The sequence below is a fragment of the Glycine soja genome, chromosome 19 (genome assembly GCF_004193775.1).
Source record: "Glycine soja cultivar W05 chromosome 19, ASM419377v2, whole genome shotgun sequence".
Taxonomy (NCBI): Eukaryota; Viridiplantae; Streptophyta; class Magnoliopsida; order Fabales; family Fabaceae; genus Glycine; species Glycine soja.
In genome coordinates this window covers 1,947,342-1,965,407 of record NC_041020.1, presented here as the reverse complement: position 1 = coordinate 1,965,407, position 18,066 = coordinate 1,947,342, and the positions used below count along the sequence as shown (strand labels likewise).

General features: G+C 33.3%; 1 protein-coding gene across 1 annotated transcript; it reads left to right on the top strand.

Annotated features, from left to right (window-relative positions):
• Positions 1-1,949: 1,949 nt before the first annotated feature.
• LOC114400390 lies at positions 1,950-2,648 on the top strand. Its single transcript, XM_028362831.1, has one exon. It carries the CDS (start codon positions 1,950-1,952, stop codon positions 2,646-2,648), a length of 699 nt encoding a protein of 232 aa, XP_028218632.1.
• Positions 2,649-18,066: the final 15,418 nt, after the last annotated feature.

The following is an 18,066-nucleotide window of genomic DNA, read 5'->3' as shown; positions in this document are numbered from 1 at the left end:
TTTTTGTTCGCAACAAATATCATCACTTTATAAAAAAATAATTTAAATATTTGTCTTTTTTATTCTTCCAAATTAAAATTTTTATTTTTTTCTCATATTTCCAAAATATTTTTTTTAGTTCCTATTAATTGTTTTTTTTGGCAATTTGAATGTTATGATGATTTTTTTACCATAATAGATGCTAAAAAATAGACTCCTTAAATTTAAAGGACAACAAAATTCAAATTTTAATTTGGGAACTTAAAAAATATATTCCTTAAATTTAAATTACTAAAAATATATTTAAGTTTAAAAAATACTAAAAAATTAATAGTATGATACTATATATTGTTTTTGTTGATATTAGACTATTAGAGAAAAATTGAAGGTTTTTCTTTAATTTAATTCTCACTTTCTTTTTAGTTTTAATTTTTTTAAAATAATTCAATATTATTTTCATATTCAAAATCTATTTAATTTTGAGTTTTTTAAAACGAGTGTTCAAATATTTTAAAAAAAAAACAGCTAAGAGATTTTTTCACATTCCCCTTTTCTGTTTTCTTCAGATGCTTTGTTCAAATGTTCAACAAATAAAATTTTAGAAAAACAAACATGTGCTCAAAAAAGACTTTCGAATCAAATACATTGAGGAAATTAGCAAGCAACTGTTAAGAAACAAAAATCTATTTTTTTGAAACAATATGAGAACAAGTTAGACAAATAATCATTGTAAAACTCTAGATTGAAGGCCAAAAGTACTCTTGAAGTCTGGCCAATAATCATACAATAGATTGAAAAATTAATGAAGAACTTTACCTCTTTGATTCTTGAATCTTTTCTTCAAATTAAACAATTAACCTTCCACAGCCGCGCACAAGGGTTTTCGATTCTTTGCAGCAGAAACATATAAACTTAAAGGCATAAGTGAGATCGATAATGCTAATTAAGCAACATCTAAAATAAAAAGCATGAGATAATGCAATGATATGCTGCATTCAAGTGACGGTGAAAGAAAATTAATTAAGGTGATAAAGGTTTCATGATATATATTCATAGTTGAAATTAATTAAACCCCTTATTGCCGTCAAGTGCATAAAAAAATTGTGATGATAGAGGTTGCAGAAAATCTTGTCGGAGGACAGGGACACTAGTCACTAGCTATATACGTATAATTATGCATGCATATGATTTCAGCACACATAATATATGTTTATGTTTGCATGCATCATACCCAGTGCCCTCTATCCTGCGACGAGACTCTCTCAACCCCTTAATTGTATTTTCTTTCTCTGCCCTCTTTTGAATGCTCCGTGTTGTGTTTATATATATAGCACTTAGCATGGTTCTAGCTAGAAAAAAGTTGAAAAATGGAATGATAATTAATTAGTTCCGGATATATACAGTGTTTAAGATTCCTAATACACGTGGTCAAATTAGTTTCCAACTAATTAGCGTATGTTACGGAGCTAGAGCCAGCTACTTGCTAATCTTTAGCTGCTACTTATTTTGTTTCCTTAACTTTAGTTGGTTATCTTATTTCTAGCTTTGTCACTTATTTTCCATTTTAGTTTTCATGTATACATGCAACCCTCTGTATGTACCTTTATGAATAAGATTGATCTTTTATCTATTTAAATTTCAATTGTTGATTAATTTATCATGGCATCAGAGTTCTGTTGTGCACATCAATGGTTGATGAAGCCACATACCTCTATATTCTGCAAGATGCACAAAATGCATCGAATCCCCTATACATCCACCCAAATGAGAGCCCATCCACTGTCCTTGTTTCGCCACCGCTCTCATACGGGAATTATCACAGTTGGTCTCGTGCGATGAAGATGAGCCCGTTGATAAAGAACAAGCTAGGATTCGTCGACGGCACAATTGTAGAACCACCTAAGAATCATGTAGTTTTACCTTTCTGGGAATGAGGTAACATGCTTGTTCTTAGTTGGCTGATAAAGTCGATGAGCGTGGAGATTGCGCAGTCCATTCTTTGGCGTAAGAAAGCTTCAGACGTGTGGAAGGAGCTTCGTGAGCACTTTTCCCATGCTGATTTGTTTAGAATCTCAGAAATTCAAGAGGAAATCTTTAGCCAGAGGCAAGGTGATAACTCGATCTCAAAGTTTTACATTGCACTGAAAACCCTATGGGATGAATTAGATGTTTTGAATCCCCTTCCTGTTTGTACATGCAATTCTAAGTGTTCATGTGGTGCAATCAAGAAAATTGAAAAGGAGATAAACAAGAATCAAGTGGTTAGATTCTTGCGAGGGTTGAATGATCAATATTCAGGTGTTAGATCACAACTAATGCTCTTAGATAATCTTCCTAATGTGAACCGAGTTTTTGCTCAACAAGAACGACAGTTTGACACTAAGAATGCTTCCGTGCCAAAGGCTCTTCTTGTGGCTAGTGATGATACATCAGACTCCAAGAGAAATCAAGGGAGTGATAATGGTTGGAATAACAGATACACTTCCCAGAAATGTTCCTGGTGTGGAAAAATGGGTCACAAAATTGACATTTGTTATAGGAAACACGGTTTCCCTGCTGGTTTTAAGTTCAACAATTCTAAAAACACTGCTCCAAGATCTGCAAATATGGTGATGGTTGAGAAAAATGAGACCAACTGTCCAGATGATTCATCAAGAAAGGATACATAAGGAGATGCACAATTTGGTTTTATTGCGAGCCAATATCAGAATTTGATGGCTCTACTACCGCAACAAGATCAGAGGGACTCCACACCGCACACTGCCCATGTAAACGCTTGTACTCATTCAACTCCAACAGGCAATGGTAATGTACTAATCTCTAGATGGATCCTGGACACTAGTGCCACAGATCACATCTCAAATTCCCTTAGTTACTTTACTGCATACAAGCACATACCACCTATCAAAGTGTCCCTGCCCAATGGAATCCTAGTTTCAGCCACCATTTCTGGCACAATTCATCTCTCACCCAGTTTTGTTTTAACTGATGTTCTATTCCTACCAAGTTTCAAATTCAATCTGATATCAGTTACAAAATTGACTTAAACCCTTCCCTGTAAATTAACTTTCCTTGATGGCATATGTTTAATACAGGATTCCAATGCTTGCAAGATGATTGGCACAGCTAAAGCAAAAAGAGGCCTATATATTCTCACACAGACAGTCGAGTCTTCTCAATCCTCTGCTATTTGCAACGAACTCTCCAGCTCTGTTTGCAACACCATTTCAGAAAATTTCTCCTGTAGCTTTTCTTCTAGTTTGCCCAATTTATGGCATTATAGGTTGGGCCATCCTTCTTTTGATAGAGGTCAAACAATTAGTGAAATGTTTCCTTTCATTCATTGTAATAAAAATCATGTTTGTGATATATGTCATATTGCAAAACAAAGAAAACTGAGTTTTCCCTCGAGTTCTTCCTTTACCACTGCAATATTCGAGTTGATTCATGTCAATATTTAGGGCCCAGTTTCTGTAATGTCAATACATGGTCATTTTTATTTCCTTACCATAGTAGATGACTACTCTTGACACTTGGATTTATTTGTTGAAAAACAAAACAAAAGTTAGACCTTTAATTCAAGCCTTTTGTGGATTAGTGAAAAACCAGTGTCAAACCACAGTCAAAAACATTAGAACTAACAATGGTAAGGAGTTCAAATTTGACCAATTTTATGCTACAAGAGGAATAGTTCACCAAACAAGTCGTGTAGAGACTCCCCAACAAAACTCCATAGTAGAGAGAAAGCACCAACATATTCTCAATGTTGCCAGAGCCTTGTTGTTCCAAGCTAATCTTCCCAAAATATTTTGGTCTTATGCAGTTACACACTCAGTTTATCTTAAATAGAATCCCAACACTAGTCTTGGGTAACAAATGCCCTTATCAGCTCTTATATAACTGTCTTCCTGACCTAACTCAACTCAGGTCTTTGGTTCACTTTGTTACTCCACACTTGCTAGTCATAGGACTAAATTTGATCCTAGAGCCACAAGGTGTGTTTTTCTGGGATACAAAAATGGCACAAAAGGCTACATTGTTTATGATCTCTAAACCAGAGAGTTATTAGTGTCTCGAAATGTCATCTTCCATGAAAATATTTTTCCTTATCAGCTGAAATCATCCACCAACACTGCTTCCAACTCCAGTATTCCTTTACCAACCTTTATTCCTATAGAGCCTTTTGATTACACTCCTCCACAAACTAAGTTAGAAGCTAAAACACAACAAAATTCTCTTCTTAACAGTCACATAACAGATGCAGTGGACACACCACATAATCTTATAGCAGTACCATAGTGTTCAACTGCGAGAATTAGAAAGCCTCCTTCATATCTACAGGATTATCACTGCAACCTTGCTGCTGCCACTGCTGTGCCACATCAATCTTCGGGAAAAGGTAATCTTTATCCTCTTTCTCAAGTGCTTTCCTATGATCGCTTGACACCTTCATATTAGTCTTTTGTTATGAATATCACCACCACACCTGAACCCACTAGATATTTTGAGGCCGTCAAACATAAATGTTGGAGGATAGCCATGGATAAAAAACTAGAGGCGCTGGCAAGGAACAATACATGGGTCTTGGTTGATAAACCACCTGAGAAAAACCTAATTGGTTGCAAGTAGGTCTACAAAGTCAAGCACAAACAAGATGGGACAGTAGAACAATACAAAGCAAGACTGGTTGTGAAGGATTACACTCAAATAGAAGGTATTGACTTCATGGATACCTTTTCCCCCATTGCAAAGATGACCACTTTAAGAGTTGTGTTGGCTTTGGCCTCTTCCAAAAAGTGGCTTCTACACCAATTAGATGTAGATAATGCTTTCTTGCATGCAAATCTAGAAGAAGAAATCTATATGGCTTTACCGCAAGGTCTATTGACTTCGAAGCCTAATTAGGTCTGTTTATTAAAGAAATCTCTCTATGGGTTGAAGCAAGTTAGTCGACAGTGGTTCAACACTATTTCACATGCCCTGCAAGTTCTTGGTTATTCTCAAAGTCAAGATGATCACACCTTGTATACCAAGAAGACAAAGATATCCTTCACAGCTTTACTACTATATGTTGATGATGTTTTGTTAGCAGGAAATGACATTTCTGAAATCAATAAGTTCAAGCAGCAACTTCATGCACAATTTCGCATTAAGGATCTTGGAGAAGCCAAGTTCTTTTTGGGTTTAGAAATTGCACGGTCCTCCAAAGGCATAGTGCTTAACCAACGCAAATATGCCTTGGAACTTTTATCAGACTCTAGTCTTCTCTGTTGTAAGGCAGCAACAACACCTATGGATACCTCCATCAAGCTGGGACCTGCTATTGGCAAACCACTTTCTGATATTAGCTCCTCTAGAAGATTGATAGGAAGACTCATTTATCTTACCACTACAAGGCCAAATATAGCTTTTGTAGTGAATCAACTTAGTCAATTCCTATCTGCTCCCACATATCGTCATCAAGCAGCTGCTCACAGAGTACTTTGCTATATCAAAGGCTCACCTGGGTGTGGCCTTTTCTACCCAACATCAAACGCTCACAAGCTCACAGCCTATAGTGACTCTGACTGGGCCGATTGCATTGATTCTAGAAAATCCATTACTGTGTATTGTTTATACATTGGTTCTTCTTTAATCTCATGGCGATCCAAGAAGCAAACTACTATAGCAAGGTCCTCTTGTGAAGCTGAGTATCGTGCAATTGCAGCAACAATGTGTGAAGTACAATGGATTTCTTATCTATTGCTGGATCTGCAAGCCGCTAAACCTTCTCATGTGTCATTCTTCTGCAACTACCGCTCAACAATTCATATTGCTCACAATCCTAGCTTCCATGAGCGTACCAAACATATCGAGTTGGATTGCCACATTGTTCGAGAGAAGTCAACCAAGGCCTTATTCATCTTCTGCCCGTCCCCTCAACACAACGACCGATATTTACACAAAGCCTCTGACGCTTGCACCGTTTAGATCTATTTTTTCCAAACTGGGAATGATTAATATACATTCTCTAGTTTGAGGGGGGCTAATACACGTGGTCAAATTAGTTTCCAACTCATTAGTGTCTGCTACGGAGCCAGCTACTTGCTAATCTTTAGCTGCTACTTACTTTGTTTCCTTAACTTTAGTTGTTGTTACCTTATTTCTAGCTCTGTCACTTATTTTCTGTTTCAATTTTCATGTATATATGCAATCCTCTGTATGTACCTTTATGAATAAGATTGATCTCCTATCCATTTAAATTTCAATTGTTAATTTATTAATTCCTAATTTGAGAGGTTGAATTGAATTTTATTATCTTAATTAATACAAGACAATTTCTTGGAATTTACTTAGGTATAAATATACATGTATGTGAAATTTCGGTGGAGTTACATTGATTGTTTGCTAAATAGTGATGATTGATAATTTAGTACAAACCAAGAAATTACTTGTTATCACCGTTGAAAGTGACATCTACCTTGACTCAATTATTTGTCATGGAAAATAGAAGACGCCCTCCTTGTGGAAAATTAATTACGCTTGAGTTCAGGGAGCAAATGTCATAAGATTCCAAAGCAATAATAAGAGAGTAAGAGGTAAAGGATTATGTGGAAAAATTCTATCACTATTTCGTTTAATTACTTTATATGTATTTCAACCAAGCAATTTAAGAATTTTAAATTTATTTCATGACCGGTCGAATTTATTATTGTCATTGAAATAAATCGAGTAAGATAATCAATACTTTCTTTATCCCAAAATAAGTATCTTCTAAATTATTTTAGACATACTAAGAAAAGTCAATAAATATGTAAAAAAGAGTGACAATTTTACAAAATCAATTAGAGGTATTACAGGAAAAAAAATAATTAACATTTCATTTAAAAGTTAAATATAACACTTACTTTTGGAGTATTTTTCTTCTTCTCAAATAAGAAACTAATTTTGGGGCTGGGATATAATATAACCGTTTAAATAACATTATAACTTCTTTTTATTAATTGAGATTGAAAGAAAAAAGTAAAAAAAAAATGCATTTGTTGATTTGTCGTCGAATATTAATGCGCCATCCGCTAACCTGGTCAATTTTCTAAGAAACAGCTACATCTTAACTCTATCTTCAAAAAAAAAAAAAAAAAGCTACGTCTTAATTCTCCAATGGTCCCCTATATATATACGACAGGATTTTTGGTTATTTAATCTAGGGTTTGTATGTAAGAATTGAAAAGGAGCTCGTTTTCACTCGCTTAATTGATGTTTCGTTAACAATTAACAGACAAATTAAATAAAACACGAATATATAGTAGCAAAATATTGTTAATCGATTGGAATCATGAATATAGTTAACACATCGAACAACTTTAATTAGGTCTTTATGCACACAGCTATAATCATTTGGACGGTCAATAAAAACGGTGTTAAATAAATTTCAAATCCAGGAAACTAATTTAGTGTATTCTATAATGATGATCTAAGTTAAGAGTTATGATGATACATAATGTACTAAGAAAAAGGGCAAAAATCACCAAATGTTTTTTCTTGTACTAGGAACCAATTATAAAAACGGTGTTAAATAAATTTCAAATCCAGGAAACTAATTTAGTGTATTCTATAATGATGATCTAAGTTAAGAGTTATGATGATACATAATGTACTAAGAAAAAGGGCAAAAATCACCAAATGTTTTTTCTTGTACTAGGAACCAATTATGATTTCTTTTAGTGTTTTCTTTTGCTGCCATAAAAAAATCACTACCGTGAGCGATAAAATTTTATCTCTAAATATTTAACATAATTGTATATTCAAAGCTTGAATTGAAGACCTTCAAGTATATAATTAAGAAAAATAGTTTAATTAAGTTTTTTTAAAAAAATATAATTACCATTGGCAATAACACGAAAGAAGTCAAGTATTTAAGAATTATGTCGAATTATTTGTAATTAAAATGACATTACATATTTTAAAAATGTATATGGAATTTGGGTTGTTAGGTAAAAGGAGGTTTAATAATTATAGATAAAGATATGTTCATTAGAAAGTTGGACTGAAGAAATCAATAAGAGAATAACTATTCTTCAATGATTTCTATTATAATGATGGTATCTTTTTTTAATGCATGTGCAAGATTATACTGTATTATAGAAAAGGTGAAAGATAATATCGTGGAAAAAAATATAGCAAGGGTAAGATGCAAATTGATCTATGAATGCATTCTATCAATAATATATATTGGAAAAACTAATAGATAAATATTAGAGAAAGATATAGTTTTTTTCTTCTTAATATAGGATCCTTTTGAGTCTGCAAATTTAATTTCTCATAAATTTCTTGTGGACTTACGGGTCTTTGGTTTATACATTGAGCAGTACTGTTTCTTACGAAAATTTCACGCATAAAACCATACAAATTCACTTGCATGCCTAGTGTTTTTTAATTTAGTGATAAATTAAAAAAAAAAAGTTGTGAAGTCAAACAGAAATCTCCCACGTACTGCCAATAGTGCATGGATTAATTGATATGAGTTATTTTAAGTAAATAATTTTAAGTTTGAGTTATGCACATAGATGCAATTTACAAAGAAATTTTTTCACTCACTAATTTTTTTATAGACAAATAAACTTTCACTGAATAAAATTAGAGAACTACACCATAGCACAAATTGTACCAAAGTATTGTAGGAAGATAATTGTGAAGATAACATTGAGTGTAACATTACACTCGGTACAAAAAAAAATAATTAACTATTAACCTTGATCTTAAAAAAAAAACTACTAAAAAAGAGAGCCCCAATGACTCTTTGTAGAATCCATAACATCAAAATAGAATGAAATTGTATATATACTACCTACTGCAATTGAAATGGAGATAAATTTTTGACCTAGTTGCCATCCCACCACCAACATGATGCAGCAGTCATTTTCAATTTTCAACACATCATCCCCTTGGAAGACCCGATCCTACATAATTCTGTTAAGATGATTTGAATAATTGAGTTCCACTGCTCAAATCTTCTGATAAGATTCAGCAGATTGATGGACTAAAAGTACTCATGTGTGGCTAATCAAACAATATATAGACTGAAAAATTAATATAAAGAACATTTACCTCTTGATTATTGAATCTTCACTTCAAAACCAACCTTCCACACCCGGGCGCAAATTTTCTGATTCTTTGCATGCAGAAACATAAGTGAGATAATGCAAAGCAAACATCTAAACTAAAAAACATGAAATAGCGCAATGCTCTACTGCATCTAAGTACAGTGCATAAGAAAATTGCGTTGATAAAAGTTGCATGAAATCTTTAATCAAAACTTTGTTACCCTCCATTGTACCAAGAAATTGCAATGATAGAGGTTGCAGAGAATCTTGTCGCAAGACAGGGACACTAGCTATATTTATAAATACATGCTTAATTATGATTTCAGCACACATAATATATTTTTGCATGCATCATCATGCCATACCCAGTGCCCTCTATCCTGCGACAAGACTCTCTCAGCCCCTTTATTGTATTTTCTCTTTCTCTCTTTCAATGCCCTTTTGATTGCACTGTGTTTTGTTTATATATAGCACTCAAGATCATATAAGAATAAAGTTGAAAAAATGGGATGGTAAGTGGAGACGAAAAAGTTGCATACATATATGTTCAGGGAGGATTAATATATCTTCTAGAGGGAGATTAGTAGTTTAAGATATTCAAAGTTTGAAATGTTGAATTGAATTTCGCTAGTATTTTTTATTTAAAAACAAGACACTTTCTTGGAATTTACTTAGGGATGAATATATACATATGAGAGAAACTTCGATGGAAGTACGTTGATTGTTTGTTAAATAGTGATGATGGGTAATTTAGCACACTCCAGGAAACTTGTTAAATTATTATTACCATTAATTAATGAAAGTGACATCGTTAGAAAATGGAAGACACCGTTGTGCCTTGTGGAAAATTAATTACGCAAGAAGTTTCATTTTAGGGAGCAATGGTCGGTTGCCGGCTGTCATGAACTTTAAAATCAATAATATAGGCATAAAGTTTTTTTTTTACTGAATAAATAGACAAAGTTGGGAAATGATTATGTGGAAAATTATATCTCAGTTTGGTTTAATTACTTTTCATGTGTATGCATGCCAACCAAGCAATTTAAGAACGAATTCTTGAGCGCTATTGTATTCTACACACCCATTATTGCATCTGCATTTCCTGTTACATTTCAGAAAACTCATTTAAAATGTAAATTTGCATTCTAGAGGTGTTTAATGTAATAATGAGAATGCAAGATATAAATGTATTTTAGGGAAGGCTCTATTCTTGAGTCCATTTGTGGTGAATGAGATTTAGAGATGGGCCTAGAAATTACTTAGAATTGCCATTTTTGTAGTATTATTTGTTGATACTTTTTTAGTGTATGTTAGAAACTAAATTTAGCCTTTTTTTAAAAAAAAAAAGTGTTTTAACAATAAATTAATTATTCCACAAAATTTGAAAATAATAATAAAAATCCTTAAAAGTAACACTGAGTCTTACACATGCTATTCAGGAAATTGGTAGTTTAATTAAGAAATTTATGCACTTTTTTCTAATGGATTAGGGATTGAGTAAAGTTTTGGCTAATGATAATACAGGGGCATTAAACTCAATGAATAATGTTTGTGTTACATGATAGGACGGTTTGATGAAGCTAAATCCTAATGCCTTTTATTCACATTTGCATACCCAAAAAATTCTGCATTCTAACTGTTTGAGAAAATTTCTAAAAAGAGGTTCTATCCAATTTCTTAATTTAATTATTGCCTATTTAAACTCATAACACTAGCTCCGTACTCATTTCAATTAAATTATCGTTTTCAATAGCTTAGATAGTATAATTTTTTGTGATAAATAGTTAAGTATATTGTTCAAATCTCATCGCTTAAGAGATCGATGATCTTATTTATTGAATTGACTATTTACATGATTTGATATGCTTGTCAAAATTTAATAGTAATGGTCATGGTAGACGATGGTTTAAATGTAACACCATGAATCAACTCTATGGTAGAAATATGTAAAAACTTACCAAAAAGACCATTGTCTCACCCTTGATCATAGAGCATATAGATAATTTGATTAGGTTACATAAGTTGGCATTTAGGCTACGCCATAGACCAAACTCAAATTTTGTAATTATGAACCATACACGACAAACTTAAGCCAAACTTATTTACACTCTTAAATCCTTATTTCATATTAAAGGTTTTAGATAGGTGTACTTGGTAAAGAATTTATTTTATATTAAAATTAAATACATTTTTTCATCTTACAAATACGTTATTTTTTTTCTTTTAGTTCTTGTAAGTATATAATTTTTTGTTTAAATCCCTATTGATGTGACACTTTAGATGATTAGCATTGTTGACATGAAACTAATTTTTTATAAGTTGGCATTTTATGATGTGATTTGTTGATGTGACACTAGCCAATGTTAGCATCTATTAATCACATCATTGTTATATTTTATTATTATGATATGCTATTTTGCTTTATGTTGGAAAATCAATGCTTTGATACCATTGTTGGGTAATCAACACTCCCTCAAATAAAATTATTCACACTCACAAAGGATCGTGAGAACACACACAAAGATTACACCGTATGAAAAATAATAACAAACACAAAAATTTAACGTGGTTTGACACCTCTTGCCTACGTCCACGGAATCGAGTCAAAACGTATTTCATTATCACAAAAATGATTACAAGATTGTAACCCATCTCAAATAGTGTATCACTCTACAAACCTGAATACCCTACTCAATGGTGACAAGAAATGATAGCACTCTCACATAAAGACACTTTTCTATCAATAAAGTGACTTTGTTTCACAATCTCTCTTCTCACACGCACTCTCTCTTCATGTGTTGTGTGTCTCCACTAATTCTCTTCTCTATTTATAGTGAAGATTGTCACCAACTATAATAAATAAACTCTCTTGGAAGTTGAAACAAAAATAACTTCTAATGCATCCATTCAACTAAGGTTCATCTAGTAAAATACAATCTTTTACTTTGCATTTAAATCACCTAAACCTTAGTGACAGAAAAATTGAATTTCCAATGTGCATGCACCTAATCTTTTGGCTTGAAACTCTACAATTAATTGTTCGAGTACAAGTGTGAGGTGAAGTCTCACATCGAGTAGAAGTGGAAAAGTTGAGTACCATATAAGTGAGGAGAAGACCCATAAACCTAAGCCTTAAGGTTTTGGGTTAAAGTGTGGTGTCAAGTTCCCTTATGTGGTTGCTCATGACTCATTGGTGTAAATCTCCCCGTAACAACTTCTCTTTGAGAAAATATTACAAGTTAAATAGTATATTTCGTGCCTAGCAATAAACAAGAAGGCATTTTTGTTGCAATACTCCTCAATGTGCATCGAAGATCAAGTTGGATATTGTCCTTGATTTTTAGTTTCTTTGCCTCTTTCATTTGTGTTTTGAATTGTCATTTTTGTACATCTCTCCGTATGAGGAATCTGGATAAGGTAGAGGAGGACAACGACAATACAACAATAGATTATGATAAGATAAATTCTCCGTATAAGACTAGTCCCATGAAAGATGTGTTTAAGGGAAATTGAACTTCATTAGTTTTCCTTCACAAATTAACTCAACACATGTTGATTAAGTCACATTCATTTAGCATTACAGCAACAACTTACCTTATTACTGAATTGCAATAACAATTGAAAAATATATGATTATAAAGGTTTGAAGGGCATGGTGTCGAAGGAGGATGGCTCTGGCTATGGCCATAATCATATATTATATGATGATATTAACAGAGAAAGCATATAATCCTAGCTTAAATACCACATAACAACAACAATATATGACAACAAAGCATTATTTCCCTTCTCTTATTTTTCTTGTATATATATTACATTTATGAGTTGTCCATAAATAGTACAAGAATATGTTTTCATTCCATCTTATCCTCCTAGGTTTTAGGTCATTTTTTTCCATTGTATAGACTATAAATAATGTAATCATTGCTATTATTAAAAATATAGAATTTCATACCAATTCTCTTTGCCTCATTTCCTTTATTTTCTGTTATGGTATCAGAGCCTTCTAGGGTTCCAGTCGCCATCTCCTTATGGCTACCTCTAGCTCATCTGGTGAGGAGGATCTTACTCCACCTCCCACTCCACCACCACCACCACCTTCCTTCACCGGTCCCAGTCAGAACCCAGCCAGCCCTTTCTATATTCATCCCAGTAAGAGTCTCACATTTGTTATTGTTACTCCTCCACTTACTGCCAATAATTTTCAATCTTGGTCCTGTTCATTTCGAATGGCTCTTATCTCCAAGCATAAAATGGACTTTCTCAATGGATCTATTCCAATTCCTCAGCTCACAGACCCGATTTATTCTTCCTGGGAGCGATGCAATGTGCTTCTCATGTCATGGCTGCTTAACTCGCTTTCTCCCTCCATTGCTCAAAGTGTTATTTTCTTTGAGCATGCTATTGATATTTGGAATGATCTCCGTGAACGCTTCTCTCAAGGTGATTTGCTTCGAGTCGCCGAATTTCAGGAGGAAATCTATACTCTTAAACAAGGTTCTCTCTCTGTGACTGATTATTGCACTACTCTTAAGTCTTTGTGGGAGGAACTAGATAACTATCGCCCTTTGTCTCCTAGTTCTTGCTCTGCAAAGACTTACCACCAACAGGATTTTATCATTCGTTTTCTTAAAGGCCTTGATGAGCGTTTTGCCATGGTGCGTTCTCAGATTCTCTTGCTCGATCCTCTTCCCTTTGCCAATCGAGTATTTCCCATGATCATCCAACATGAATGACAACATTCCAACCCAGACTCTTTAGCTCTGGATGCAAACCCATTCGTTAGTGTTGTTTCTGGCAAAGGCCATGGCAACCCACAACAAGGGGGGGGGGAGGGGGAATCGACACGTAAATGTGACTTCTATGGCCACCTCGATCACACCATTGATTCTTGCTTCCAGAAATTGAACACCATGCGCCAAAATGTAGCCATTGTGACAAACTTGGTCACACCAGTGATGTTTGCTACTCTAAGTTTGGGTACCCTCTTGGACACTCGAAATACCCAGGTCGCCCACGTCTCTTTAACAACAAATTTGCTTCTGGTGGCACCACAACCTCCTCAGGTGGAGGTGCGGTGAACAGCGCTGAAGGCAGCCCTAACCCATGGAGGAGAAAACAAGAAAGAAAGCTCAGCTCAAGGTCATGGGTTTCACATCACAATGGCCCAATACCAACAATTGATGAATCTTTTCATCAAATCCTCTGGACCTAGTGGTGCAAGCTTAGAGACTACTCTTACACAAGCCAACCTCACTCATTCTAGCCCAAATCAATTTCATAATTTTGGTTTTGGTAGTCACTTTGTTTTTTCTATTTCCACCACACACACACTTAACACTCTTAGTTTACACACCACACCATGGGTAATTGATTCTAGAGCCACAGACCATATAACTTGTTCCTTAAACTGTTTTTATACATATTCTACAATTACACCAGTAAAGATTAATTTACCCAATGGATCCACTGTCCAAGCCCACATTTCGGGTGGCATAAAATTCACTCCAGATTTTATTATCCATAATGTTCTTTTTGTTCCTGATTTTAGCTTCAATCTTTTGTCTATCCCAAAGTTATTATACACTTTCCCATGTTGTATTACCTTTTCTAGTGATCTTTCTAAAATTTCTTGTGAAATACAGGACATGAGCACATTGAAGACGATTGGTTTGGCTGACTTGAAGGAAGGCCTTTTTCACTTGATAGTTGGTAAGGATAGAAGTCCATCTACCAACAATATCACCATCACCAACATCAATAACTCCAAGCTTTGACATTTTAGATTGGGTCATTTATCTGAAATCGTTTTAATGTCTTAAATCAACAATTCCCTTTTATTTCAAAAGATTCTAATGAAATTTGTGACATTTGTCATTTGGCTAAACAAAAACGATTGCCCTATTCTCTTAGTTCGAGTAGAAGCTCTAAAATTTTTGAATTGATTCATATGGATATTTGGGGACCATTTTCTAAATCATCAATTCATGGACATATATATTTCTTAACTATACTTGATGATTTTAGTAGATATAGTTGGGTGGTTTTATTAAAATCAAAATGTTAAGTGAAGACACATGTTCAAAATTTTATTAATTTAATTGAAAATCAATTTGAAACAAAAATTAAATGCATTCGATCCAATAATGGTTCTGAATTTTTTCTTAAAGAATTTTTCTCTTCAAATCAAGCACTTGCTTCTGCAACTTGTGAATTACAATGGCTTACTTACCTTCTAAGAGATCTACGAATTCCCCTTTCCAAGCCTTCCGTACTTTACTGTGATAATCATAGTGCTTTTCCCATTGCTACCAATCCGGTCTTTCATGAACGCACCAAACACTTGGACATTGATTGTCATCTAGTCCGTGAAAAGTCCGAAGCTGGACTCATGTTACTGCTCCCAGTCCCTTCTTCAAATAAACTTGCGGATATATTCACAAAGGTTCTTCCTCCTCAATCCTTCAACACCAATCTTTCCAAGCTACAGTTACAAAACATTTTTGCACCTCCAGCTTGTGGGGGACTAATAGAGAAAGCATATAATCCTAGCTTAAATACCACATAACAGCAACAATATATGACAACAGAGCATTATTTCCCTTCTCTTATTTTTCTTGTATATATATTACATTTGTGAGTTGTCCATAAATAGTATAAGAATATATTTTGATTCCATCTTATCCTCCTAGGTTTTAGGTCATTCTTTGTCATTGTACAGACTATAAATAATATAATCATTACTATTATTAAAATATAAAATTTCATACCAATTCTCTTTGCCTCATTTCCTTTATTTTCTGTTAGATATAAACCACAACAGGGTAACATCTCACTCTTATGACTAGACACCTTCAACCTCTGTTACTCCTCTTTCTTTTGCAGTATTCACCAATTACTTCTTGTTGATGTTTATAAGCTACACACATATGCGTGTATTTATAGTGAGAGGGAGAGACTTCAGAGTAGCTAGCTAGTGTGAACTAATTAAACATTGTGTTTAAGTTCTCTATTCTTTTCTATTTTTGTTTTCCTTGTCAATAATTTTAGCCACATGCATGAATTGCTACGAAGTTGCCAGGAGTACTAGAAGGGCTTATGGGAAATAAAACAATATGGTGCAATGATTCCCATCGTTGGATGCATAATTCAACCTCACTGTTCCCCTTAGAAACTTGCAAGCAGTTCACATGGAATATTTAAAACTAAAAAAGACTGGTATATACTAGATATTGTTAGAATTAGTGTGATATGACTCATGTAGTGACTAATAAATAAATAATTAATAATTAATGATTAAAATTATAATTGGGTTAAATATAAAAAATTTCTAGAAGTAACTGTTACTTGATGAGAGTAGTGATTATAATAGAATGGGTTAATATCCACTAACGTGAAACAAGGTTCCCTTCATGATAGAAAAGTGTTCTCCTTAACCCCTTGTCATCACAAACTTAGAGAGACAAAAAGAACAAGAGAGCAAAATCTTGTTTCTCTTCTCTTTCAAGGAATTAAAGTGCAGTGAAGAGAAGTTGTACTATGAAAAAAGGTACGTACAGTTTATTATTCATTATTTGTTAGAATCATAAATTTCAAGATCTTATTGATTTCCTATAATTAGTAATATAAGAAACCCTTAAAATTTACAAATACTCTTCATCTATTTCACACTTGGTGAGAGAAAGACATTGAAATGAAAAAAATTATAAATATAATTAATAAGTGGTATAATGTGATAAAAAGAAAGTGATTAAGAAAAATTATGGGTGCTAACACTACTACAAAAATGGATTTTTACGACGGTTGTAAACCGTTGTTGTATATAACGTCGTTGAAACACAATTACTTTTTACAACGGTTATTATAATAACCGTCTTTGAAAGTTAGAACAATTCAAAGACGGTTATTATCAAATAACCGTCTTTGAATGCAGTGTCTGGTTCTACATTCCAAGACGATTATTATGTAATAACCGTCTTTAAATGCTCTGTCTGCTTTGACGTTTAAAGACGGTTATTATCTAATAACCGCCTTTGAATGCAATGTCTGATTCGACATTCAAAGACGGTTATTATAATAACCGTCTTTGAATGTTCTGTTTGCTTTGACATTCAAAGTCGATTATTATCTAATAACCGTATTTGAATGTCGAACCTGACACTGCATTCAAAGACGGTTATTACATAATAATCGTATTTGATTGTTACATCTGGTTCAACATTCAAAGACGATTATTATGTAATAATCGTCTTTGAATGCAGTGGCAGGTTCGACATTCAAAGACAGTTATTATGTAATAACCGTCTTTGAATGCAGTGTCTGATTTGATATTTAAATACGATTTTTGGATAATTTTGAATTCCCCACATAATAACTAAAATAATCTTCCAATATGTGTTATGACCCATATTTAGAGAGATCCTCAAATCCCATGTATTCATGATTATCGATCTTGTGTACTAACCTTATTTTATTACTAACTTAAATTGTTAACGATGAAGTATATATAATGATTTGAAATTAAAAATTGAGAAAATTGTTGATTGAGAAAAGAGAGAAAGCAAGTTGCATGGTACCTGTGTAACCATAGGGGCCCATAAGCCGCGTGTTTACGTGAGATATTCCATCGACGGGCCAATTACAATTGTTTGCAGCTGAAAAATAGGTGATATTTAGATTAAATAACAACAAAATTCCATAATCAGAAGTTAAAAAAAGTAATGAAAATTAAAAAAGTACCATTCCTATTTCATTAGAAAGCAAGTAATGAAAATCAAATTTCAAAAGACAACACATAACAATAAGACAGAAATAAAAAAAATACCTACTAGTACAAGTGAACCAATAACTCCAGAATTACATTCAAGATTTGTAATTTTAATTGTAAGTAAATTGAAGATTTTTTATATGCATTTTTACTCTTATTGCAAAATTACATTCAAGATTTTTAAAAGTAATTTTTTTCAAAGATTTAATTTATTTTCCCATATTCCTTAAATATAAT